At 37.6% G+C, this 27,404-nt stretch overlaps 1 protein-coding gene across 1 annotated transcript; it reads left to right on the top strand.

Annotated features, from left to right (window-relative positions):
- The first annotated feature begins 8,613 nt into the window (after positions 1-8,613).
- On the top strand, positions 8,614-26,833 carry LOC107568738 (uncharacterized). The gene is made up of 21 exons (XM_016254728.1): positions 8,614-8,651; positions 9,716-9,994; positions 11,447-12,622; positions 14,379-14,672; positions 15,476-15,560; positions 16,374-16,448; positions 16,606-16,734; positions 16,828-16,983; positions 17,187-17,276; positions 17,545-17,655; positions 17,737-18,657; positions 19,400-19,458; positions 19,885-20,046; positions 20,714-22,427; positions 23,935-24,012; positions 24,124-24,198; positions 24,310-24,453; positions 24,545-24,700; positions 24,959-25,048; positions 25,264-25,374; positions 25,456-26,833. Exons 2-21 carry the CDS (start codon positions 9,727-9,729, stop codon positions 26,675-26,677), a joined length of 7,116 nt encoding a protein of 2,371 aa, XP_016110214.1. The 5' UTR covers positions 8,614-8,651; positions 9,716-9,726; the 3' UTR covers positions 26,678-26,833.
- Positions 26,834-27,404: the final 571 nt, after the last annotated feature.

Here is a 27,404-nt window from a genome sequence, read left to right as displayed (position 1 = left end):
TAACTTAAAATAAGATGGTTTTATCTGTTCTATAGTTCCATATTGCCAAACAAAGACTTCACATATTTGAAAATTTTGTCTAGAAAGAGAAAAGTGACAAAAAAAGCAACTTCGTTGTGTATTAAACTATTTGTACCTAAAAAGAAACACAAAAAGAGACTTTGTTCTGCAGACCTGAATGCATATGCCTTAGAAAGTAATTGTGGATTTAAAAAAAAAACATTGGTTCTGTTGAGCGACTAGTGAATGTTCACTCTGTCTGAGAATACTGATAGATGCTATTGTAACTGTTGTTGGCAATAAAGCAGAAGTTTTAATTAATTTTCAACGTCTTGTGTCTGTTATTCATACCTGAAATCATTAATTATTTTAATTCATTAAAAATAATAATACTAAATTATTTTTTTGTGTTAAATCAAAGCAATTCCTTTTAGTATTCATTAAAATAGTACTCTGATGAAACCAATATTTTTGTTTAAATTAATTTTTTGTGTGTGCTATTTGCATCTACTTAATTTGAATGGCTAATTTTTAAGAACACGTTTGATTAATTCTAACTCAATTCTTAATAGTTGTTGAATTTAATTAATATTATTGCTTGTAATCTGTTGCCACAATTTTATTGAGTAGATGTAGTGTATTATTTTTTACAGTTTTGAATGAAAGGGTATGTAAACTGTTTATTTTTTATTAGTTTTAGAAATAAAACTCTACCAATTACAATTTTGTTTGTTCTTTATGAAAAAAAATGGTGTGTAACTATTGTCTTTATTTTTTCCTCTGACAGTCAAGAGAGTTAGACAGTTCTGGCAAATTAGTTCATGAATCAAATATTACTTCGTTCTCACTCTGTGCTATACATTACAGTAAAAAAATAAAAGTTATAGGCCTACTAAAATATGCGGACAATTTTTATACCCTATAAAAAGAACAATCCTGTCAGTCGGGGTTCTGTATAGACGATAGATCCATTATCCAGGATTTTTACAGTTAATCCCATGTCCAGCAAATTAATACACACACACACACACACACACACACACACACGGTCGGGGACAAGGCATATTAACACAAAGATGACCATTTCTTTTTTTGTGTGTTAGGCCTATATGCAAGTAAAATCCCTGGAGACAGATACCAATTATAAATGGCTAAAGACAAACCATCCATTCCGTACGAGAGCGCTCTCTCTAGCTATATTAGAATAGAAAATCTAAAACAATGGATCGGCATTAATCTAATATCCCCAATTAAATAAATGTGGCAGTAAGTGGTCAGGTGCTTAAATATTACCAATAATTAGAGAAATCCTATAGTCGACTACGCCACCTGGAATACACCGGGACACAGGGTTGTTGCCAAAGGCAGGGTGAGCATAATAATGGGTATAAACAAAAGTCACTATTAACATACAATTGATAAAAACACAACACACCAGGTCTCAATACATCACACGTCCTTACCAGTAACTTATAAAACAAGTACAATACAATACAATAAAAGAAAATAAAGGGGGAGGTGGCCAGCAAAGACCCTCAGATTTCTATCCCACACTCAATACCCATGACACACACTCGTGAAAAACCAGTAATATTAAACACAGCACGCCATGTGGACACGCAGTACAAGGTACAATGGCCAACCCCTCCCACCTAATTCCACACACACCAATGAATACAAAATATAACAGATGGACCCAGATGAACGCCAGACAGAACCAAACGAAGTAGAGCAGAGCAGAAGTGCAGTCAGTTACGCTTCAATTAAGATCATTAGAAACCCCTGGACGTGCAGTCAATCCTGCTGGACATTAAACACAACTTGTTTAAAAACAAACTTTAAAACTAGCCATACCTACCAAGAAAACAGTGCAATGATGCAATACACATGGTCGCTCACCACGCAGGATTACAGCTACTTGCAGGCCCATATGTAGAAAAACAAGATAATAAGCCTCTCTATTTAAAAGGCATTTTTAAAATGGGGACAAACCTGAAAACTGGCCAACAGCCAGCACACGACAGGCATGCGGATAACCCAACTGCTAGCACCCAACGCTCCACATGCCACAAAGGGGCAGTACCAAGGATGACGCATCCCAAGCAACCAAACACCCCCCCTTTTATAGGCACACAGGCGCTAATTGGCTCATTAAACTTACCCAACTGACCAATCATGATAAAGTATGAACACTGATAGGTTCACCTGTTTGGGTAACGCCAGCCAATCATACTGGGTCTATACCTCACTCTGCTACATAAACATGACGGATAGAATCAAAAAGACATTTAGGCTAACTCTGATAGAGTGATGTATCAGAATCAGAATCAGAATGAGCTTTATTGCCAGGTATGTTTTCACATACGAGGAATTTGTTTTCATGACAGAAGTATATCTTAATAATTAGCTATTTACAGTGCAACGTCTGCATATCAGTCATGTTACAGCTTGTTGTATCCTTATAATAATGGATACAGCATTGATGTGCATCCTGGCAATAACATATGAATTGCAGGCTATTCAAAAAATAAATAATTAAATAAATAAAACTTTGAAGTTGCCGGTATAGACGAAAACATCGCGGATGAATTTAGACATTCAAGTTTTTACATTGTAATGTAATGTAGGTCATCGTGTAGATGTAATGTAGGTCAAAAACCCTTGCTACATGTACTGCGTTAGACTTCACTTAGACCAAGTCGTTAGACTAAGTCGCTGTGGATAAAAGCGTCTGCAAAATGATAAAATGTAAATAAAAATATGAATTTATTCGAGACCTACTACAGCGCACGCGCGTAAAATATCCACTACGTAGTGGATATAGTCCAGCTACGTCACCGTGCTGCAGGCTGCAGCGAGGACAGGGGCTACTGGACTCTTTCTGTTAAACAGAGTGAATTTAGTGTAGACACGTTTGATTTAAGAGTTAAAACCACTGGCTGGTCAGCATTTAATTTTACTTCGGGGATCAAACTCATTCAATATGGAATTATTTTTGTGTCTTTATTATTCAAACAAACATTGTGTTTGAGAGTAAAACTAATTATTTTGTCATTAAAAAATAAAAGACTGCAAAACAAAAGTCTTCTAAAGGCTAAAAAATAAAGAAATTGATCAAGTTATTTGCAGTGCGTATAAATCTTTGAAAATCTTTATTTTTCTTTGTGCACTTCAAACACGTTTCATCGCGAAACCACAAATGTGGCTCTCTTATCTGCCCTCTTTTTTTGCAGGTCTAAAACGTTTGTTTGCAAGGTGAAAAGTTTTGCTTGTGAGTGAAGCTGTCTCTCAGTGGGCGTTCTCTGTACACTCTGTACACTCCAGGATGAAAGGCCTTTTTCTATTGGTCACTCTCGATTGAAGTCACAGGTTGACCACGCCCACTAAGTTTCCCCGGAATCCCCGCCACTACCTGTCTGACAGAACGTCTCAGAAGAGCGAGCGAGGTTGTATAATGGCGAGCAACAGGTCATTTACTGGGTAAAATAACTAACTTAACATCTTAAACTCAGTGACAAGTGAACTTAATTATTCTCTCCTCTCATGCTCTCCCATCTAAATACGTAACGTTAGCTAAGCCCGTTGTAGATTTGATTAGCCAACAGTATAGCTAGCTGCCAGAGCCCCCAATAGTAAAGCGTCAGGCCAATATTTTCAGAGATTATAGATTATTATAGCTCCAGTGAAGTAAGGTGAGTAACGCACATCAGAACACTAGCCCATTTGGCGGGTTATGATTCATAAATTATGACCGTATGCACACTCAAGTCTATTGGCGGCACCCAACAGCTGTAGTTTGCCATTCAAAGTTTTCTAAAATACAACGATTTGGGACTGATGTCTGTACATTCTGACTTCACCCTAGTCTACAAGACTGTGTATTGTGCATTTTAATAACAGGTTTGTTTTGTACTATCTTTAAGACCTGTGCTATGACAATTGCAAAACGTATTACCTCAATAGTAACGATTGATATTCAGGACTTGTCAGTCAGTACCACTGTAACCTTGCAGAGACTTTGCTTTGAATACCTTTTAATGAACTAACTTCCACATTTCAATATGCCCCTGACTTCTGGGGTGTTTTTATTTGTGACTACCCCCAACAGCCTAGAATTCTATCAGTAGAACATCACATTTTTCTTTTCTGTTTGCAGGAAGAAGATTTGGTGTTGATAGAGGAGGCAACATCTTCAAGGCAAAACCTTAGACATGATGCAACATCATCCAATGTTGCAATCACCCTCAGGAGGTACACAAGCAAAAGCTAAATTGCATATTGTCAATTATCAATTCCTATTTTACCAAATTTGCCTTTTTGTCTTTAATGTGTAGGCACTTTGAAGCCCAGTGTCCAATATGCACAGGAACATTTCCAGTGTCAGAAGTAGAACTGCCATGCCAGCTTTTGTGGAGAAAGGTAATGGTAACAGTAACTCACATTAAAGCTTAAAAACACCTAAAAAAAACACGTCTAAAGTTTCCACAACTTTAGACTTATTATCTCATGACAGATTTCAGATGTCTTTGTGGTGTTTATCTGTGCTACTGCATGACCAATCACATCCTCCTTTTCTTTTTCTATTAGCCGCCGAGCTATTAAGTTTGCATATAAAGCACTCCAATATTGAAGGTATAAATATTGGAGGGAATACTTTGATAATTAGTCAGTTAGCGGACGATACTTGTCTTTTTCTTAAAAATGATTCAAAAGTTTCTGTTGCCTTCAATGAATTTATTCTTTTCTCCAAAGCTTCAGTGTTGGAGAGGAAAGGAGAGTGCTAGGGTCTGGTTCTAACTATCAGCAGTATACACTCCTGGTGTGTCGGTCAGGACACAAAGAATGAGGAGACTGGAGCTTCTTTCCAAAGTGTATTGAATATTAGTTTAAATAAAAATTCTGTTGATGGTATTATAGTTAAACGTCATGTAAAATATCTAGGGGTTGATATCTGCAGATCTGATTCAGACCGTCTCCATCACAATTTTCAGCCAAGTTTAGATAACATTAAAAATATTTTATGTTGCTGGCTGCAGAGAGACTTGACAATTTATGGAAGAGTCCTGCTGACTAAGGCTGAGGGCATTTCACGCCTAGTTTATCCTGCTTTTTCCCTTTATGTTGATCAAAAAACTATTAAAATTATTAACTCTCTGCTATTCCGCTTTATTTGGAAAAATAAGACAGAATGTGTTCAAAGGGAATCTATGATAAGAAATTATAATGAGGGTGGTCTTAATGCTTTAGATTTTAAATTGTCAATTATCAATTCCTATTTTACAAAATTTGCCCTGCATACATTTTTGTCTTTAATGTGTAGGCACTTGAAGACCAGTGTCCAATATGCTCAGGAACATTTCCAGTTTCAGAAGTAGAACTGCCATGCCAGCTTTTGTGGAGAAAGGTAATGGTAACAGTAACTCACATTAAAGCTTAAAAACACCTAAAAAAAACACGTCTAAAGTTTCCACAACTTTAGACTTATTATCTCATGACAGATTTCAGATGTCTTTGTGGTGTTTATCTGTGCTACTGCATGACCAATCACATCCTCCTTTTCTTTTTCTATTAGCCGCCGAGCTATTAAGTTTGCATATAAAGCACTCCAATATTGAAGGTATAAATATTGGAGGGAATACTTTGATAATTAGTCAGTTAGCGGACGATACTTGTCTTTTTCTTAAAAATGATTCAAAAGTTTCTGTTGCCTTCAATGAATTTATTCTTTTCTCCAAAGCTTCAGTGTTGGAGAGGAAAGGAGAGTGCTAGGGTCTGGTTCTAACTATCAGCAGTATACACTCCTGGTGTGTCGGTCAGGACACAAAGAATGAGGAGACTGGAGCTTCTTTCCAAAGTGTATTGAATATTAGTTTAAATAAAAATTCTGTTGATGGTATTATAGTTAAACGTCATGTAAAATATCTAGGGGTTGATATCTGCAGATCTGATTCAGACCGTCTCCATCACAATTTTCAGCCAAGTTTAGATAACATTAAAAATATTTTATGTTGCTGGCTGCAGAGAGACTTGACAATTTATGGAAGAGTCCTGCTGACTAAGGCTGAGGGCATTTCACGCCTAGTTTATCCTGCTTTTTCCCTTTATGTTGATCAAAAAACTATTAAAATTATTAACTCTCTGCTATTCCGCTTTATTTGGAAAAATAAGACAGAATGTGTTCAAAGGGAATCTATGATAAGAAATTATAATGAGGGTGGTCTTAATGCTTTAGATTTTAATATCATTAACCAGACTTTCAAAATTAACTGGATCAAGAATTGTTTATCTAATAATGAGTTACCCTGGTTTTGGATCCCTAACCTATTCTTCAAACGTTGTGGTGGCCTTACATTTTTATTGTCCTGTAACTTTTAAGTGTAGTAAGTTACCTATTAAACTGTCAAATTTTCATAAACAAGCCCTAGAATCCTTGAAGGTTGCACACGTTTATTCTTTGGCCACATTTGTGGTTTCGCGGTGAAAAGTGTTTGAAGTGCACAAAGAAAAATAAAGATTTTCAAAGATTTATACAATAAGACAGAATGTGTTCAAAGGGAATCTATGATAAGAAATTATAATGAGGGTGGTCTTAATGCTTTAGATTTTAATATCATTAACCAGACTTTCAAAATTAACTGGATCAAGAATTGTTTATCTAATAATGAGTTACCCTGGTTTTGGATCCCTAACCTATTCTTCAAACGTTGTGGTGGCCTTACATTTTTATTGTCCTGTAACTTTTAAGTGTAGTAAGTTACCTATTAAACTGTCAAATTTTCATAAACAAGCCCTAGAATCCTTGAAGGTTGCACACGTTTATTCTTTGGCCACATTTGTGGTTTCGCGGTGAAAAGTGTTTGAAGTGCACAAAGAAAAATAAAGATTTTCAAAGATTTATACGCACTGCAAATAATTGTGTAATCAATTTCTTTATTTTTGAGCCTTAATGTAGTAGTGATATCGCGAGAACAGAGGGGTGGGAACGGGAGAGAGTCGAGTGAGTTAAAGAGAGCGATCATGTAGTTGAGAGTGTGTTAATAAAGTTGAGATAACAACGATACAGACTGGTTATTGAGACAAACAACACAACACTTAAGAAGACTTTTTTTTGCAATCTTTTATTTTTTAATAACAAAATCATTAGTTTTACTCTCAAACATAGAATGTTTGATTGAATAATAAAGACACAAAAATGATTCCATAATTCAACACCATGAGCGGCTCTGGCAAGTTAGAGAAACGGCGCGATCTAAATATTTGCCAAACTTCATTAACTTGAAATAGTTTGAAGCAGCAGGGTGAGTGACGCAACTTTTTCTTTACCTGAAACTAGTTCGGTTAAAACTGAATTTTACGATTGCATGTTAGATACGGTATATTTAAAGCGTTAAATAAAGTACCTGGCTAATCGGCATTTCATTATAATTCGCGGATCAAGGTCTATTCCTACACGATGAGCTCTGGTAAGCGAGAAAAAGCGGCGCGATCTGACTTAAACTCCAATAGTTTGAATCCATTCTAAATATAAATTTGTATTTTGTACACTTAAAAAATTAACCAGTCTGTTTATTTTTAGAATGATCTATATATATAGAATGAAATATCGTTTCGATGTAGGCTATACAAATAACATTTGTGGATAGGAACTACGTAGCTCTTATTCAGAGGGTTACCTCAGTGATGGCAATTATTGCAGATGAACTAAAAAATAAGGAAGTATCGAAAGCCAAATGGGTCAGAGTTTGCGTGCTTTTCACTGCTGTATTAATATTAAAATATTAAGGCCCCTACAATTCTAGATATCGGGCAAATATGCCCCTGAATGAGCTTTTGTCTCATATATTTATGCAATATCACGAGTCTCAAATAAGTGCAAATTTTATATTGATTTTAGTAAAATAAATAAGAAATTAATATTGTATTTAATTTCTTTATTAATTTTATATTTTATTTTGTTTTGTTTTATTTTATATATATTTTTGAACAAAATTCATGTGCATTTATACTTCACAGTCATATACAGTGTGTTTACCATAGATGTGTATAGGTAGATTCCTCATTAGCGACTGTTTCTATGGGCCGCTATACTGTAAGCCGTCCAGCATATTGGAATGTCAGTCCCCAACCGGGATCGGGTCCGTGAACACTCGAGAGCAATGCTGGTGCAACTGCACTGCAACTGTAGTTATACGCATGTATGAATAATATATATCTTCAGTAGACTTCAGAATACGTGGGCAGCGCGGCGACATATAGCACCGTTGTGCTTTGGGCGTCCCGAGTTCGAGTCCCGCCTCACAGACCTTTCCCGATCCCGTCCCCTTCTCTCTCTCTCCCACCTCGCTTCAGCTACTGTCCTATCAAAATAAATGCAAAAACGCCAAAAATAAATCTTTAATAAAAAATAAATATAAATAAGGACGTGATACGTGATGAAACATATTCAGAGATCATAGCAGGGCAAAATGAGAAAGCTCTTTGAAGTACTATATTCTGGAGGAGACAGAGTGAAAAAATTACTTTTATTATGCTCGAACCTACCAATATGGGTAGTCTAATGTGACCTGTCCTGTGGTTCTTGGTAACAGGTGATTACAAATGGAAACACAAGCCTCCTGATCCTGATTCCAAAGTAGCAGCCAGACATAAAAGTGAGATTATCCTGTTATTATCAATATAAGTCACTTTATAGATTTATTCAAGCTAATTTTTCAAGATGATATTATTTACTGTGTTGTCTTGGTTTGAGTATTACCAGAGCTCTTTGTAGCATTGCGTGGGGGGATTGGTCACACTGGGGCTTGTAGATCTCAGTAATGATGGGAATGAGGCAGAGCAATCTAAATTCATTTGCAGAGACTTTTATTGCGGATTAACCAAGCAGTCAGTAAAAGAGTAAACTGGTCGAACAGGCAGCAGAGAAGAGCAAAAGTATCAATGGGACCATTTATCAGTGGACCAATCAGGTAGCAGTGAGGGGGGTAATAATCTGGCAGGGGGTCAGAATTGGGCACAACACCGGAGAGCCAAATAATAGCCAAGTAACAACACTTAGAATTGTCCTCCAAAAAAATAACAAGACTTCACAAAGAGCTCGGAGCCTTTACAGTCTAAATGTAAATATACACATAAACACCCTAATATACAACAGGTGAAGGGAATCAGAGTCAGTGACACTCATCAGGTGAACAAAAGAGGGGGAATAATATAGAGAGAGTAATTACGGCAGTCAGAAAAGTGAAAGATGTCACTCCCTATGCCATTGTATTAGAAACATCCTTGCAGCTGTGTTACCAGATTTTTCACAAAGTATAGTGTTATAAATGTACATTCAGTTTTTAAAAATGAAAATAAAAGAATACTGTGGAAAAGCATCATTACAGTCTGTGAAAAGGGTCCATATCTTTAAGTAAATGTGAAAAATGTTAAAATAGGCTGCATGGTATAATTAATTTTAAATTTAGCATTATTTGAGCAAAATTCAACATTTCAGAATAAATAGCCAGGTTAAACTACTATTTTTGGTAAATTCCTTTTAGGGATTTTATTTAAGCAGAGACAACAGAGGCCTGTTTGAGACTGTACACACAAAATGACAGTGTTATATTTTCATATATTTAAGTTTGTTCTTGTAAGCTGTGGGGGTGAGGGGGCAGTGTGATTGGGAGATTTTTTTAACCACTAAAGTAATAACTGCTGTGTTTTTTTTTTGTAGATTGGAGTGACATGATTCTTCAATATAAAGCGTCAGTCATTGATAAATGTAAGTTTGCGACAGAGTATAGTCTTCCATCTGATGAGCGTGTTGACCTGGCTGCCCGTTATACTGAACCAGTCATCATTCAGAGGAGCAAAGAGCAGACTGAGAAATACTATCGTGATCATGTGAGGTCTGTGGATGCTTCATCTCAACTGTTATCAAATGACAAGAATCACAGCATCAGAATAGACCAGCTGTTCAGTGCCGACGGTGATGGAAACACACCGAAAACTGATTCTCAGTGGAGATTCTGGAAGAGGGAAATCCTTTATGTTACAGAAGATCATGTTGGACTGGGCTTCTGGAGAACTTTACTCTGAAAACTTTGATGTAGTTTTTCTGTTGAAGTGTGAAGAGCTGAAGTGTATTTTTGAGGAGTTGAACTTGTTTGGGCTCTTGAGCTGGAGTTGCAACTTAATATCAGATCAGATCTCACATATACTAGAGTTAAAACCAGAGAAAGTCCTCATCCTCATTGATGGAATTGATGAGTATGTAAATCATCCCTCCAGTCATTCGATGTTACTACTCACTAATTCATCCGATAGAGCCCGACCTATGGACATTCTTAGGAGTGTGTTAAAGGGAATCTTGCTGCCTGAGTCATTCATGCTTGTCACTACAAGATCTATAGCTGCTGATGCACTGATGAATCTCCGAAAGGGACCTCAGCGTTTCACTGAGATTATGGGCTTCTCTGAGAGAGGGGTGCAGGCGTACTTCCAGAAGTTCTTTCAGGATGAGCAACTCTTCAGGAAATCATACAAGAGTGTGGAGACAAATGAAAGACTCCTGACTGCCTGCTCTGTGCCTTTGCTGTGTTGGATGGTCTGTTTTTGTCTGAAGAAACACTTAACCGATGACGATCGTGTGATGAGAGAACTAAAGACAACCACCTCCATATATGTGCTCTTTGTGTCCACTCTACAAAGTGAAAGATGTCACTCCCTATGCCATTGTATTAGAAACATCCTTGCAGCTGTGTTACCAGATTTTTCACAAAGTATAGTGTTATAAATGTACATTCAGTTTTTAAAAATGAAAATAAAAGAATACTGTGGAAAAGCATCATTACAGTCTGTGAAAAGGGTCCATATCTTTAAGTAAATGTGAAAAATGTTAAAATAGGCTGCATGGTATAATTAATTTTAAATTTAGCATTATTTGAGCAAAATTCAACATTTCAGAATAAATAGCCAGGTTAAACTACTATTTTTGGTAAATTCCTTTTAGGGATTTTATTTAAGCAGAGACAACAGAGGCCTGTTTGAGACTGTACACACAAAATGACAGTGTTATATTTTCATATATTTAAGTTTGTTCTTGTAAGCTGTGGGGGTGAGGGGGCAGTGTGATTGGGAGATTTTTTTAACCACTAAAGTAATAACTGCTGTGTTTTTTTTTTGTAGATTGGAGTGACATGATTCTTCAATATAAAGCGTCAGTCATTGATAAATGTAAGTTTGCGACAGAGTATAGTCTTCCATCTGATGAGCGTGTTGACCTGGCTGCCCGTTATACTGAACCAGTCATCATTCAGAGGAGCAAAGAGCAGACTGAGAAATACTATCGTGATCATGTGAGGTCTGTGGATGCTTCATCTCAACTGTTATCAAATGACAAGAATCACAGCATCAGAATAGACCAGCTGTTCAGTGCCGACGGTGATGGAAACACACCGAAAACTGATTCTCAGTGGAGATTCTGGAAGAGGGAAATCCTTTATGTTACAGAAGATCATGTTGGACTGGGCTTCTGGAGAACTTTACTCTGAAAACTTTGATGTAGTTTTTCTGTTGAAGTGTGAAGAGCTGAAGTGTATTTTTGAGGAGTTGAACTTGTTTGGGCTCTTGAGCTGGAGTTGCAACTTAATATCAGATCAGATCTCACATATACTAGAGTTAAAACCAGAGAAAGTCCTCATCCTCATTGATGGAATTGATGAGTATGTAAATCATCCCTCCAGTCATTCGATGTTACTACTCACTAATTCATCCGATAGAGCCCGACCTATGGACATTCTTAGAAGTGTGTTAAAGGGAATCTTCCTGCCTGAGTCGTTCTTGCTTGTCACCACAAGATCTATAGCTGCTGATGCACTGATGAATCTCTTCAAGGGACCTCTGCGTTTCACTGAGATTATGGGTTTCTCTGAGAGAGGGGTGCAGGAGTACTTCCAGAAGTTCTTTCAGGATGAGCAACTCTTCAGCAAAACATATGAGAGTCTAAAAGCGAATGAAATCCTCCTGACTGCCTGCTCTGTGCCTTTGCTGTGTTGGATGGTCTGTTTTTGTCTGAAGAAACACTTAACCGATGACGATCGTGTGATGAGAGAACTAAAGACAACCACCTCCATATATGTGCTCTTTGTGTCCACTCTACTAGAGCATCATGGTCACAGTCAGTCTGTCCTCACCATGCTGAGGAGGCTGGGTCAGCGGGCAGAGGAAGGGATGAAGAAGCGAGAAGGTCTTTTTGTAGAGAAGAGTGTGACTGCAGCTGGCTTAGATCCAGCTACTAGCGTGTTCTTGTGTAAAGATAGTTTGAAAAGAAATAACAGAAAGGTTCCAGTATTCAAGTTTGTGCATCTAAGCTTTCAGGAGTTCTTCACAGGACTTTTCTATGTTTTACTGGATGAAAAAGAGTCCTGGGGGAAAGTCAGAGAGCTGTTGAGATCGCTGAAATCGAAGGGTATAATCAGTAGGCCATGTCCAGAAAGGAGATCAAATCCTGTCCCTTCAGTCATTATGTTTCTCTGTGGTCTCTTAAATGAGAAAGCGAGCAGCTCACTCTTTGAAATGATCAAGTGGACTGTTCCTCACACCATAAAACTGAAGACAGACTTGCTGGACCTCAAGGGACGTCAGCGTTTCACTGAGATTATGGGCTTCTCTGAGAGAGGGGTGCAGGAGTACTTCCAGAAGTTCTTTCAGGATGAGCAACTCTTCAGCAAAACACATGAGAGTCTAAAAGCGAATGAAATCCTTCTGACTGCCTGCTCTGTGCCTTTGCTGTGTTGGATGGTCTGTTTTTGTCTGAAGAAACACTTAACCGATGACGATCGTGTGATGAGAGAACTAAAGACAACCACCTCCATATATGTGCTCTTTGTGTCCACTCTACTAGAGCATCATGGTCACAGTCAGTCTGTCCTCACCATGCTGAGGAGTCTGGGTCAGCGGGCAGAGGAAGGGATGAAGAAGCAAGAAGGTCTTTTTGTAGAGAAGAGTGTGACTGCAACTGGCTTAGATCCAGCTACTAGCGTGTTCTTGTGTAAAGATAGTTTGAAAAGAAATAACAGACAGGTTCCAGTATTCAAGTTTGTGCATCTAAGCTTTCAGGAGTTCTTCACAGGACTTTTCTATGTTTTACTGGATGAAAAAGAGTCCTGGGGGAAAGTCAGAGAGCTGTTGAGATCGCTGAAATCGAAGGGTATAATCAGTAGGCCATGTCCAGAAAGGAGATCAAATCCTGTCCCTTCAGTCATGATGTTCCTCTGTGGTCTCTTAAATGAGAAAGCGAGCAGCTCACTCTTTGAAATGATCAAGTGGACTGTTCCTCAAATCATAAAACTGAAGACAGACTTGCTGGAAAGTGTTCTTACAGTGAGAAGACAGCATGGATGTGAACTGTTTGCTCTTCGCTGTCTGTATGAGCTCCAGGATGAGGAGTTTGTGAGGAGAGCTTTAGGAGATTGGGTATCCATGAATCTGTCCAAAGTTTCCCTGAGGAGCACAGTCTGTTGGGTGCTGCTGTACTGTCTTCAGTGCTGTCCACACATCAGAGACCTGAACCTCATGTACTGTGATTTAACAGCCGAGAAACTCAAGATTCTTCAGCCAGCATTCTGTATGTGTGAGACTCTGAGGTCAGTGTGTTTGCATGAAGAAACACTTAGATTCGATCTTAATTCTCGATTGACACACTTTTTAAAATACAATTAAAAAATACTTCCAGAAGTTCTTTCAGGATGAGCAACTCTTCAGCAAAACATATGAGAGTCTAAAAGCGAATGAAATCCTTCTGACTGCCTGCTCTGTGCCTTTGCTGTGTTGGATGGTCTGTTTTTGTCTGAAGAAACACTTAACCGATGACGATCGTGTGATGAGAGAACTAAAGACAACCACCTCCATATATGTGCTCTTTGTGTCCACTCTACTAGAGCATCATGGTCACAGTCAGTCTGTCCTCACCACGCTGAGGAGGCTGGGTCTGCTGGCAGAGGAAGGGATGAAGAAGCAGCAGGTCTTTCTTGATGAAAAGTGTGTAGCCAAGACTGACTTAGATCCAGCTACTAGTGTGTTCTTGTATAAAGATAGTTTGAAAAGAAAAAACAGACAGGTGCCAGTGTTCAAGTTTATGCATTTCAGCTTTCAAGAGTTTTTCACAGGTCTTTTCTATATTATACTGGATGGAAATGAGTCCTGGGGGAAAGTCAGACAGCTGTTGAGATCGCTGAAATCGAAGGGTATAATCAATAGACTATCTCCAGAAAGGATAACAAATCCTGCCCCTTCAGTCATGATGTTTCTCTGTGGTCTCTTAAATGAGAAAGCGAGCAGCTCACTCTTTGAAATGATCAAGTGGACTGTTCCTCACACCATAAAACTGAAGACAGACTTGCTGGAAAGTGTTCTAACAACGAGAAGACAGCATGGATGTGAACTGTTTGCTCTTCGCTGTCTGTATGAGCTCCAGGATGAGGAGTTTGTGAGGAGAGCTTTAGGAGATTGGGTATCCATGAATCTGTCCAAAGTTTCCCTGAGGAGCACAGACTGTTGGGTGCTGCTGTACTGTCTTCAGTGCTGTCCACACATCAGAGACCTGAACCTCATGTACTGTGATTTAACAGCCGAGAAACTCAAGATTCTCCAGCCAGCATTCTGCATGTGTGAGACTCTGAGGTCAGTGTGTTTGCATGAAGAAACACTTAGATTCAATCTTAATTCTTGATTGACACACTTTTTAAAATACAATAAAAAAATTAATTATTAGTTTATTATATATTATTTATTACATTTATTTTTGCTTAAAGTACTTGCAAGTGTTTCTGTGGTATATGGGTCAGTGACATGACACTTATACACAATAATCATAATAATATCTCATATAGAGAACCACTACACACCCTTACGCCTATATTTCAATGTCAATACATCTCCTATTGTAACGTTTTGTCCAAATGATGATGGAAAAAGTCCCAAAAATTGTTCAGATTACAAAAGGTTTATCAAACAAAACAAATTCAGGTAGGTAATCCACAGACAAGAAGGCAACGAAACGGTGTGCAGACACAACAGTAACAGAACACACAGAATGTGACATCTACAATATTACACAGATATTTTACCCCTGATAAAATGACAAGGTTTGTTTGCATTGTAATTATTAAAAAAAATGTCCATTTATGAATTATACATTTGTGATATTTGCAAATACAATTTTTTGTTTAAATATATGATTTTTTAAATTACATTAATGATTAAAAAACGTTTAAGTTTTATTTCAAAACCATGTGAAATCAGCTTGGATATAATATGGAAAGGTGACAATTTGTGCAAATGCATTTTTAACTAGATTTTTAAAAGTATCTGTCACACTCATATTTGTCATTCATATATCATGTTTAGGTTGTCAACATCATACTTCCAATACAGTAATATGAAATATTTGATAATAATTGAACATAAGTTATCTGTTCTTTTGAATTGGTAGACTACCTGAACCTCATGTACTGTGATTTAACAGCCGAGAAACTCAAGATTCTTCAGCCAGCATTCTGTATGTGTGAGACTCTGAGGTCAGTGTGTTTGCATGAAGAAACACTTAGATTCGATCTTAATTCTCGATTGACACACTTTTTAAAATACAATTAAAAAATTAATTATTAGTTTATTATATATATTTTTTATTACATTTATTTTTGCTTAAAGTACTTGCAAGTGTTTCTGTGGTATATGGGTCAGTGGCATGACACTTATACACAATAATCATAATAATATCTCATATAGAAAACCACTACACACCCTTACGCCTATATTTCAATGTCAATACATCTCCTATTGTAACGTTTTGTCCAAATGATGATGGAAAAAGTCCCAAAAATTGTTCAGATTACAAAAGGTTTATCAAACAAAACAAATTCAGGTAGGTAATCCACAGACAAGAAGGCAACGAAACGGTGTGCAGACACAACAGTAACAGAACACACAGAATGTGACATCTACAATATTACACAGATATTTTACCCCTGATAAAATGACAAGGTTTGTTTGCATTGTAATTATTAAAAAAAATGTCCATTTATGAATTATACATTTGTGATATTTGCAAATACAATTTTTTGTTTAAATATATGATTTTTTAAATTACATTAATGATTAAAAAACGTTTAAGTTTTATTTCAAAACCATGTGAAATCAGCTTGGATATAATATGGAAAGGTGACAATTTGTGCAAATGCATTTTTAACTAGATTTTTAAAAGTATCTGTCACACTCATATTTGTCATTCATATATCATGTTTAGGTTGTCAACATCATACTTCCAATACAGTAATATGAAATATTTGATAATAATTGAACATAAGTTATCTGTTCTTTTGAATTGGTAGACTTCATGAGGATGGGAACAGTGCAGAGAGTCCCAGATGGTCACTTAACCTGTCAGTGACTCGTGGAGATGTTTTGTAAGAAACCTTTGGACATACATCGTAATCCTTCTTATCAAGATTATTTGATAGAATAATTATATAGTCTTGTAGGGAACAATCAGAACACAACATTTCATTCATAGTGAGTGTGTAGTGTGGTTATCAAATGTTTCTCTGTGTTTGTCTGTTTCAGGTTGACTTTCAGCTCCTCATTTCTAGCAGTCTTAAACATCAGTCTTACATGTCCACAATCAGAGATATCCAGCACTGACTGGACACTCTTCTTACAGAGACTCAGCAAGACAGGAAAAGTAGCAGAAGAGTAAGAAAAATGTCAATTTTGCCATTACCCCATTTATCTTATCAGTAGCGTTACTGTTATTCAAACACATTGTGGTCAAATACATTTCTGCAGCTCTTCAGCTCTTGATGAGCTTGTCAGTTTGCTGCTGTCTTCATTTCACTCTGTGGGTTTGAAGACACTGCATCTGAATTTGGTCAGTCTGAATAAGAGCTGGGCTTCTGGGATAATTTCCCTCGTCCAGATCTGCAGCAGTCTACAGCAGCTCAGGTGAGAGGATTTGCATTAGTAAATGATGACTGACAGAACAGAATATTGATTATTCCACAATATAGATTTGTTCATCATAAATAATACTTTAAACTCACATTCTCTATGCTGCAAGCTAATTGAAATGTCACTAACTAAATGATAGCATGTATTGCATGTATTTCAAAAACTTTAATACATTTTGTGTAACTTCAATATTGTAGTGTCGGTGTCACTGGATTGCTTTTGGAGGAGGGACTCATGTTACTGAAGAAATCACTGACAGATCCACACTGCACTGTGATCATTGAAGGGTATGTGTGCACTTATCAACGGTCCGTTTGACATAGGCCTACTTATATAAAGACAACCCGTTTGAGCATGCTTTTTTATTTTAACTAAATTAAAACCACAAAACAAATGAGTTTCTTCTGCAATGTGCATATCAATTATGGAGCATACTGTAACATTTTTGCTGGGTGACAATATGGACAAAACCTACAAAAGCTTCAAGTGGAGTGGTGGTATATTTAGCATATTTGGTGTATGCTATTTATTTTGGTTTCTTACATGTTTATCAAGGAAGAAGTGCAGTAAACCAACTGACCAGTGCAAAGTACAGGACTGGAGACACAGTTGCAATGAGAAAGTGAAGATTCACTTCAAACCAAAAGTTTTGGAAGAGCTGCAAGAGTGAGATAATTTTATAGTCTTAAATGTTTGTTTTTTCATACATTTATCATCTCATTTATCTTTATCATCTCTGTTCTCTAGGCTGAACATCTCTGAACCGTCTGGACTGAATCTTCAGCCGCTCCCAGTGTGTCAGTCTTGTGTTCACATTGGTGATTCTGATCAGTGGGTTCAGGTGGAGCCGTCAGTCTGTACAGAATCAGATGAAGGAGGGTCAGAGTTCAGGATCAGCACTCCGGCGGGTCGATTCGAGTGCAGCAGGACCAGAATGCGATGGGTCTGTGCTGGTGACGTCACTCTCCAGTACCGTGCAGTGGATGGACGTTTCCTCAGAGCAGAGCTGGAGAAACTTCAGCGTGAGAGAATTGGACCTGTGATTGATGTGACAGTGATCTCAGGGAAACTGGAGGAGGCCCATCTGCCTCATTACGCCTGTTTAGCAGAGTCAGACCTCTCTGTTGAAGATGCTGTAATAGGACTCAGCGTTAAAGATGAGGTTGCAATCTTGGAATCAGTGCAGCTGACTCGTTTTCATGCCAAAATAATCCAACCATCCTTTTGGCCTACCACAGTGATTAAAGAAAAAGACATCCCTGTTGAACAGCATTTAGATCTTATCATCTTCATGACAAACGAAGATCCTCTTATTCTCCATGTCTACTTTTTTCCACTGTTTGATACTTTTTCAAAAGAAAAAATTAAGCAGGAAGAAACAGAAAATAATCCTATCGTCCTTGAGATTGACCACCACAGGTCTAGCATGAAAATTCAGATGGACACACCACACATTCTTGAAGTATCCGGTGCCAGTGTACTTCCCGAAGAGGGGATTATATTTTTAAGTAATATTCACCCAAACTTCTTCAAGATCAAGCCAAACGTAGATGAGGATGTACAGATGACTGTCATCAGACAGCAGGATGAAATGTTTGTGTGGAAAACAATAATTTGGAAAGGCAAACTTGATGAGAAAAAAAAAGAAATGAGAGATGTAATGCTCAGGTAGGTTAATGCTGATATTTTTGATAAACACTGGCTAGCTTTTATACAAAGGGTAAAAAATGTGAAGCACATTGCAGACTGCATGAGCAGAGAATAATTCATGATGAACTATATTCTGAAATCACATACTAATTTAACCAGTCAGGATTTTGAGAAAGATCTGTGATAGTGATATGATTTCATCTTTGAAGAACTGGTGTGTTCTGATTATTCACCTTTTTCTCTGGTGAAGAAAATATTGCTTTAGAATAGCAAGTGCCTATATGGACAGCCAGGATTCACAGATTTACCATGTACTTCATAAAAAGATGTCAACAGCTACTGTTTAATGCTAGAATGTAAGTTAAAATGATGTGTAAACTTAACTGAACTGATATTAATTGGAAAATATATTATTGTTTTAAATTAAGTAAGTTAAATTAAGACAACACTCAAACAGTAACCTTGAAATCCTCACATCTCATAAACAGACTGCTGCAATATACTTTGTCTGATAAGATCACTGAATAAGGTGAATGTAAAAAAGAATCTGTACAAGTTTTGTTTCTATATTCTCATGTCATATAGCCATTTTACTGTATTGTCCAGTTTGACATGGCCTAGGTACATGTATGGTTCAGGCATATTTTAACAGAATTTTGGCATATGAATAAGCATGTCCAAAAAGAATACAGTGCACTTTCTGTTTTCAGGCTTCATTATATATATGAATCTTTATTAACTGAATTTGTGGGTTCGGCAGGTTGTCCACAAAAATGAGCAAGCACAACCCAGAAGGAGAGAAGCGGAAGACACGCAAAGGTATATATGATTTATGTGTATATATAATCTGTGCCATCAAAAATATTTTGCGGTTTGTTGAATTTAATATGTTAGAATTAGTTAACGTTAATGCTTTTACATTTAGTCACAACTAAATTTCATTGAGTACCGTCATCTTAATTTTAAGTTTACGTGTGTTGGTGCTACATGAATTATTTTCACTTGCCATGAAAACATTCAGACTATGAGGTTGGATGCCTTTTTTAAGTAAAGTGGCTTAGCCTGTACTGTAATAGAAACCTGTAATAGAAGTGGTTATCCATATATACTGTATATATTTTTGTCTTTAGTGTTTGAAGACAAAAATTCCTCAAATTTACTAATGATCATATGTCACTAAAGGCTACTATTGTTGCTGCAAGTGCGGGTGTAATCTATGACCTGTCCTGTGGTTGATTTTAACAGGCGTTGTTAGCAGAAAAAGTAGGCCTCTTGATCCTCCTCCCCTGGTACCAGTGGGCAGGGCTCGTGTAATGAATGTGAAGGTTGGGAATCTAAGACGTAGTGCCATAAACCGTACCAGAGGCCCGAAAACCCGACAGACGCCCTCGCGAGCCAGACATAACAGTGAGTTTACCCAGTTGTCATTAGTATTGATATAATACTCCCTTCATAGGCGTGTGCAAGCCTGAAGTGCAGTATTTCCTATGTGTGTCTTGGTAATAGAATTGAAGGTGAGCAGGAAGTTAGAGTCAGATCTTTTTATACAAACTGTCACTGACTGGTTTGAGTATTACCAGAGCTCATTGTGGCTGATTGATTTATTTTTAAACTTGTCAGTTTTTCTAGACATACATATATTTATTTTATATACATTTATAATATTAATAAGAATTTGTAATATTTGTAATCCATGGAAGATATAAACTACTTTCTTTCTTTCTTTCTTTCATACATCAATCCTGAAAAACACCAATATTATGAAACATCATCACAATTTAAAATAATACCTTTTTTTTTTTATTTGAATATATTTAAATGTAATGGCAAAGCTCCATTATTAGTGGTCATTACTCCAGTCTATAGTGTTACATAAACCTTTATAAATCTAAATTTGGCACTTAGGAAACTTTAGTATTTTTTTTAGTTGAAAATGGTTGTGCTTTTTAATGACTTGTGGAAAATGTGGAAGAGCTTTTTTTAAGGATTATTTGATAAATATAAAGTTTAAAAGAACTACATTTATTTGTCTTTATACATTTATATAAAGTCTATAACTTGTGTGTTTTTTTAGAGTGGCTTCAAAAGATTCACCAGTATAAAGCATCAGTGACTGACAAGTTTAAGTTTGTGGCAGAGTATAATCTTCCATCTGATGAGCGTGTTGATCTGGCCACCCGTTATACTGAACCAGTGATCATTCAGAGGAGCAAAGAGCAAACTGAGAAATACTATCGTGATCATGTGAGGTCTGTGGATGCTTCATTTCAACTGTTATCAAATGACAAGAATCACAGCATCAGAATAGACCAGCTGTTCAGTCCCGACGGTGATGGAAACACACCGAAAACTGTGATTCTCAGTGGAGATTCTGGAAGAGGGAAATCTTTCATGCTACAGAAGATCATGTTGGACTGGGCTTCTGGAGAACTTTACTCTGAAAACTTCGATGTAGTTTTTCTGTTGAAGTGTGAAGAGCTGAAGTGTGCTGTTTGGATGATGAACTTGTTTGGGCTTTTGAGCTGGAGTTGCAGTTTAACATCAGATCAGATCTCACAGATACTAGAGTTAACACCAAGGAAAGTCCTCATCCTCATTGATGGAATAGATGAGTTCTCATTTGATCCACACATTCAAATATTATTACCTACTAATCCATTGCAGAAAGCCCTGCCAATGGACACTCTTAGGCGTCTGCTGAATGGACTGATTCTGCCTGAGTCTTTCCTGCTGGTTACCACCAGATCAGCTGCAGATACAGAAATGAATCTCCTCAAGGGACGTCAGCGTTTCACTGAGATTATGGGCTTCTCTGAGAGAGGGGTGCAGGAGTACTTCCAGAAGTTCTTTCAGGATGAGCAACTCTTCAGCAAAACACATGAGAGTCTAAAAGCGAATGAAATCCTTCTGACTGCCTGCTCTGTGCCTTTGCTGTGTTGGATGGTCTGTTTTTGTCTGAAGAAACACTTAACCGATGACGATCGTGTGATGAGAGAACTAAAGACAACCACCTCCATATATGTGCTCTTTGTGTCCACTCTACTAGAGCATCATGGTCACAGTCAGTCTGTCCTCACCACGCTGAGGAGGCTGGGTCTGCTGGCAGAGGAAGGGATGAAGAAGCAGCAGGTCTTTCTTGATGAAAAGTGTGTAGCCAAGACTGACTTAGATCCAGCTACTAGTGTGTTCTTGTATAAAGATAGTTTGAAAAGAAAAAACAGACAGGTGCCAGTGTTCAAGTTTATGCATTTCAGCTTTCAAGAGTTTTTCACAGGTCTTTTCTATATTATACTGGATGGAAATGAGTCCTGGGGGAAAGTCAGACAGCTGTTGAGATCGCTGAAATCGAAGGGTATAATCAGTAGGCCATGTCCAGAAAGGAGATCAAATCCTGTCCCTTCAGTCATTATGTTTCTCTGTGGTCTCTTAAATGAGAAAGCGAGCAGCTCACTCTTTGAAATTATCAAGTGGACTGTTCCTCACACCATAAAACTGAAGACAGACTTGCTGGAAAGTGTTCTAAAAACGAGAAGACAGCATGGATGTGAACTGTTTGCTCTTCGCTGTCTGTATGAGCTCCAGGATGAGGAGTTTGTGAGGAGAGCTTTAGGAGATTGGGTATCCATGAATCTGTCCAAAGTTTCCCTGAGGAGCACAGACTGTTGGGTGCTGCTGTACTGTCTTCAGTGCTGTCCACACATCAGAGACCTGAACCTCACGTACTGTGATTTAACAGCCGAGAAACTCAAGATTCTCCAGCCAGCATTCTGCATGTGTGAGACTCTGAGGTCAGTGTGTTTGCATGGAGAAACACTTGTAGATGGAAAATGAATTCTTGATTGACACCTTTTTTTGTGTTCTTGTCCTTGCAAGTGTTTTTGTGATATATGGGGTCAATAACGTGGCACAATAATAATATTAGCAATATTAATACTAATAATTAAAAACCTTCACTAAAAGTTAAAAACGTCAGGTGATATAAAGAACATGAAGAAATACATATTTTAAAATTCAGAACAAAAACCATTAAACCGTAAATGATATCACTGTGGGTCTCTTAAAATGAGACAGATATTTTACCTCTGATGACATAGCAAGTTTTGTTTAGATTGTAGATGTTTGAAAATTGAATATTTATGAATTAGAATATTGCAATATTTGCAAAAATAAAAAAATAATCATTGAAAAAAAAGTAAAAATTTTTTAAAGTTATATAATCAAGTGTGTACACACGTATTCAAGGTGCAAGAAAATGTTATTTAGTTTTTACTTTACATTTTTCGTGTCATAAAATCAGAAAAATTGCACAATTTTTCAAAACCATATAAAATCAAGATATATATCTTGGTTTACTTTAAAGGTGACATATCATGAAAATCCTAGGTTTTAAGTGCTATAATCAGGTCCCCGGTGCATCTACCAACCAAGGAAACATGAAAAAGATTAACCCAGTAACTTTGTTTTGTTAAGCCTTTGATAAGCGCGTCTGATTTCAGTCCCTTGGTGACGTGGCAAAGGGATCTCATTATAATATTACCGGCCCTTTAATCTGTAAGTTTACACCCACAGCGGCGTCATTTGATTTTGCAAGCGACAACGTTGTTCTAGTTCTAATGCCATGGCGAAAGTTTGAGCAAAACATGCTAACTCTTCTGTCTTTGGCTGCACAGACGAGCACAGAACACTGTTTAGAGTCCCAGCTTCAGAGGTGACAAGAGAGCGGTGGATTTATTGATTTATTTAATGTATATTGCTGCTGCCAGACAGATCTAAAATAAACATGCGATTTATTTCCCAGCTGTTTACCTTCACAGACATAACCGACTGTTTTTGTAACTCATGTGTGTTTTTAACGTAAACTTGTGTGTGAATGAGAGCTTAGTTTATTACTCGCATGCTGTGGCAGCCGCTTTCTGTCCGTGTGCTTCGTATGTGTGTGTGCTCAGAAAACAGTATATCAGAAGTTTAAACTCATATGGTTTAAAACGCATGATTTCAGTGAGATAAACATGATAATCAGAACCAAAACATGTTTTTAGCAAGTCCAAGCTATAATGGCGCAGCTCTATTCTGGAAAATGGGGCGGGGAGCAGCAGCTTATTTGCATTTAAAGATGCAAAAAATTTTTTTTTCAAAATGTTATAATAAATGATCTGTGGAGTATTTTGAGCTGAAACTTCACAGACACATTCTTGGGACACCAAAGACTTATATTACATATTGTAAAAAGGGGCATAATATGTCTCCTTTAATAAAACATTTAATTTCTAAATTACTTTTTGTTTTGAACTCAAGGTTATCAGTGGAGCACCTGTCAGAAGTCGGAGGCTTTATCCAGATTCTTGGTGAATCAAAAATTTTAAAAGAACTGAAGTAATTAAAACATCCTACTTCAAATACAGCCATAAAAATATCTGAATAACTAATAAATTAATGTATTCAAAAGAATTGTTTGATAAGTTATCTGTTCTTTTGACTTGGTAGAGTTCAGGAGGATGAATACAGTGCTGAGAGTCCCAGATTGTCACTTGACGTGTCAGTCACACATGGAGATGTTTTGTAAGAAATGTTTGCACATACAGTTAATGCGATTTTTATGTCAGGATCAAGAACACTGTGGCTATCATTCATAGTGAGTGTACGATGTTTCTGTTTCTCGGTCTGTTTCAGTTTGTCTTTGAGCTCCTCAGAGAAGAATCTGTCATTTCCAGCAGTCTTAAACATCAGTCTTACATGTCCACAATCAGAGATATCCAGCACTGACTGGACACTCTTCTTACAGAGACTCAGCAAGACAGGAAAAGTAGCAGAAGTGTAAGAACAATATTCAATTTTGCCATAATTTGCTATTTATCTAATCAGTAGCTTTAATGTTATTCATACATGTAATTATCAATTTCTGCAGCTCTTCGGCTCTTGATGAGCATGTCAGTTTGCTGCTGTCTTCATTTCACTCTGTGGGTTTGAAGACACTGCATCTGAAGGTGGGCAGTCTGAATGAGAGCTGGGCTTCTCGGATCATTTCCCTCGTCCAGACCTGCACCAGCCTACAGCAGTTTAGGTAAGATTATTTGCTTTTATCGGAAGTCAATGGGGACCATCAACTTTTTTGTTAATTTTTCACTGTAAATAAAACAACTATTGACCAGTCAGCATCAAGGAGCTTCTGTTTAATAATTCAATAGTATGACCCTGACTCCTCTAATTATAATTAAAGAATTCAGTGTTTTGCAATGAAAGCAGTGCAAAACACGTTTTAATAGCATGTTATTATGACAAATCTTTGCTTACTGATGTTTGTGTAACATCAATATTGTAGTGTCAGTGTCACTGGTTTGCTGCTGGAGAAGGGACTCGAGTTACTGTATGAATCACTGAAGGATCCAAACTGCACTGTGATCATTGAAGGGTATGTGATATAAATATATATACTGTATATATATATATATTAGAGCAGAGCTTCTAGAGTCCCAATTGTTGGGTCACCAACTGACAATTTTGAAATAGTCACCATATTGGTACAAATCTAACAATATCATGGTTTCTTGTTTATTGCAAAAGATTAAACTACATATTGGTGATATATTTTGCATTTTTATTCTGGTTTCTTCCATCTTTCTCAAGGAGGAAGTGCAGTAAACCCACTGACCAGTGCAAAGAACAGGACTGGAGTCACAGCTGTAACGAGAAAGTGAAGATTAAATTCAAACCAAACATTTTGAAAGAGCTGGAAGAGTGAGATAATTTTATAGTCTCACATGTTTATCTTTTATACATTAAGTCATTTTATTTATCACTGCTATCTCTGTTTTCTAGGCTGAACATCTCTGAACAGTCTGGACTGAATCTTCACCCGCTCCCAGTGTGTCAGTTTTGTGTTCACATTGGTGATTCTGATCAGTGGGTTCAGGTGGAGCCGTCAGTCTGTACAGATGAAGGAGGGTCAGAGTTCAGGATCAGCACTCCGGCGGGTCGATTCGAGTGCAGCAGGACCAGAATGCGATGGGTCTGTGCTGGTGACGTCACTCTCCAGTACCGTGCAGTGGATGGACGTTTCCTCAGTGCAGAGCTGGAGACGCTTCAGTGTGAGAGAATTGGACCTGTGATTGATGTGACGGTGATCTCAGGGAAACTGGAGGAGGCCCATCTGTCTCATTACGCCTGTTTAGCAGAGTCAGACCCCTCTCTTAAAGATGATATAAAGGTCCTCAGTGTTGAAGAAGAGGGAATATCCTTTGAATCAGTGGAGTTGACTCGTTTTCATGCCAAAATACTCCAACCATCTTTTTCTCCAAAAACAGTGCTTATAAAACTAAGGATATTAGTGAAAGTGCACTGTGATCTACTGATCTTCATGACACAAAAGAACCCCATCATTCTCCATGTGTATTTCTTCCCATCAGATTTACTTTTTAAAGAAAAAATTAAGATTGAGGAAAAATCGAGTCAACCAGTCAAATGTCCAAGACCTGAAACCCCACTGCGGATGATGAAACAACACAGTCTTGAGGTTCCTGGAGCTTCTGTCCAACCCGAAGCAATCAAACTAAGAGGTGACATTGAGCCAAACTTCTTCAAGGTCAAACATCCTGTGGTCAATGACATCAATATGACTCTCAGTCGAGTGGATGATCAGAAATCAGTTTGGACTGCCACAATTTGGAAAGAAGAATTAGCCGAAACAATTGCAAGCAAAGTCGAGTCTAGTTTGTTCCAACATGGAGAAATACAAACAAAACCACAAGGGTCTATCAACTTTGATAAAGTTAGTTTTTTTGATAGAAATTGGTGTGCTCTTATTAAAAGTGTTAAGAATGTGAACGGCATTGCAGACAAACTGCTTCAGGAGCAGGTCATTAATGAAGAAATGTATTCTAAAATCACACATCCGACTTCAACTAAAGAAGAAAGCATGAGAGAGATCTGCAGCAAAGTGCGTAAAAGCAGCGTCACTGTGAAAAATCTCTTCATCGCTATCGTTCAGGAAGAGGAGCCCAGCCTTTTAAATGATTTGCATTTATTGGACTTTCAGCTTTAAAAGGTTAAAGTGATTTAAACCCACAAGTGCAGAGAGAAATGTGTTTATATGTTTTTATACATTTAATTGTAAAAATGTTTATAGGGAAGAGCGGGGTACGATGTATGTTTAACTCCCTTGATCTACGCCCTTACCATACTGTGATGCCCTGTCCGACCGGAGCGACGAGACAAAAACATTAAAACCTATTATAAACGAGGCATTTGTTGCATCCAGTGGGGACATAATTACGGATTATAATGACTTATACTGTCTTTTTACGCGTTGCATTGCATTGCATCGCGCTGCATAAACATAAAACCATGTCTGCATTTGTGATCGGAGAAATGACAAACAACAAGCGCTACTCTACACTGCTCAAAACTCACGTTTGAATCATCAGTGGCAAATTCTTTAAATATGAAAACGTACTTACAGACTGTGAGTCAGAACAGCCGGCATTGTAGTCTACTCTACCAGGATCAGGAAACAGTCCTCCGTATAATGCGCTGCACACATCTGAATATTTGGGTTGAACTGTTGAACTGGAACAGTGTTGTAAATACAACTTAACCACTGATTTCTAGTTGTGTCCTCTTTTGGAAGGCCAAACAAAGTAGTTTCGCTTTCACAACGAAACACACAGCGTCACACACGGCGGGCTAGAGTGAGTGGCGGCCGGGGGATTCGACGAAGGAGCGTCCGGCGGGCTTGCAGCAACCACATGTGACGACCCCGGGCTGGACTC

This window comes from Sinocyclocheilus grahami, unplaced genomic scaffold, assembly GCF_001515645.1.
Source record: "Sinocyclocheilus grahami isolate Dianchi unplaced genomic scaffold, SAMN03320097.WGS_v1.1 scaffold1277.1, whole genome shotgun sequence".
NCBI classification, from domain to species: Eukaryota; Metazoa; Chordata; class Actinopteri; order Cypriniformes; family Cyprinidae; genus Sinocyclocheilus; species Sinocyclocheilus grahami.
The sequence above is the reverse complement of the archived record's forward strand: the minus strand, read 5'-3'. Positions and strand labels throughout refer to the sequence as shown.

Coding starts and splice junctions, on each gene's coding strand:
- LOC107568738 (XM_016254728.1), top strand. CDS start 9,727: ATGATTCTTCAATATAAAGCGTCAGTCATTGATAAATGTAAGTTTGCG. Junction 24,199..24,309: donor GTCACACATGGAGATGTTTT/GTAAGAAATGTT, acceptor GGTCTGTTTCAG/TTTGTCTTTGAGCTCCTCAG. Junction 25,375..25,455: donor ATTTTGAAAGAGCTGGAAGA/GTGAGATAATTT, acceptor TCTGTTTTCTAG/GCTGAACATCTCTGAACAGT.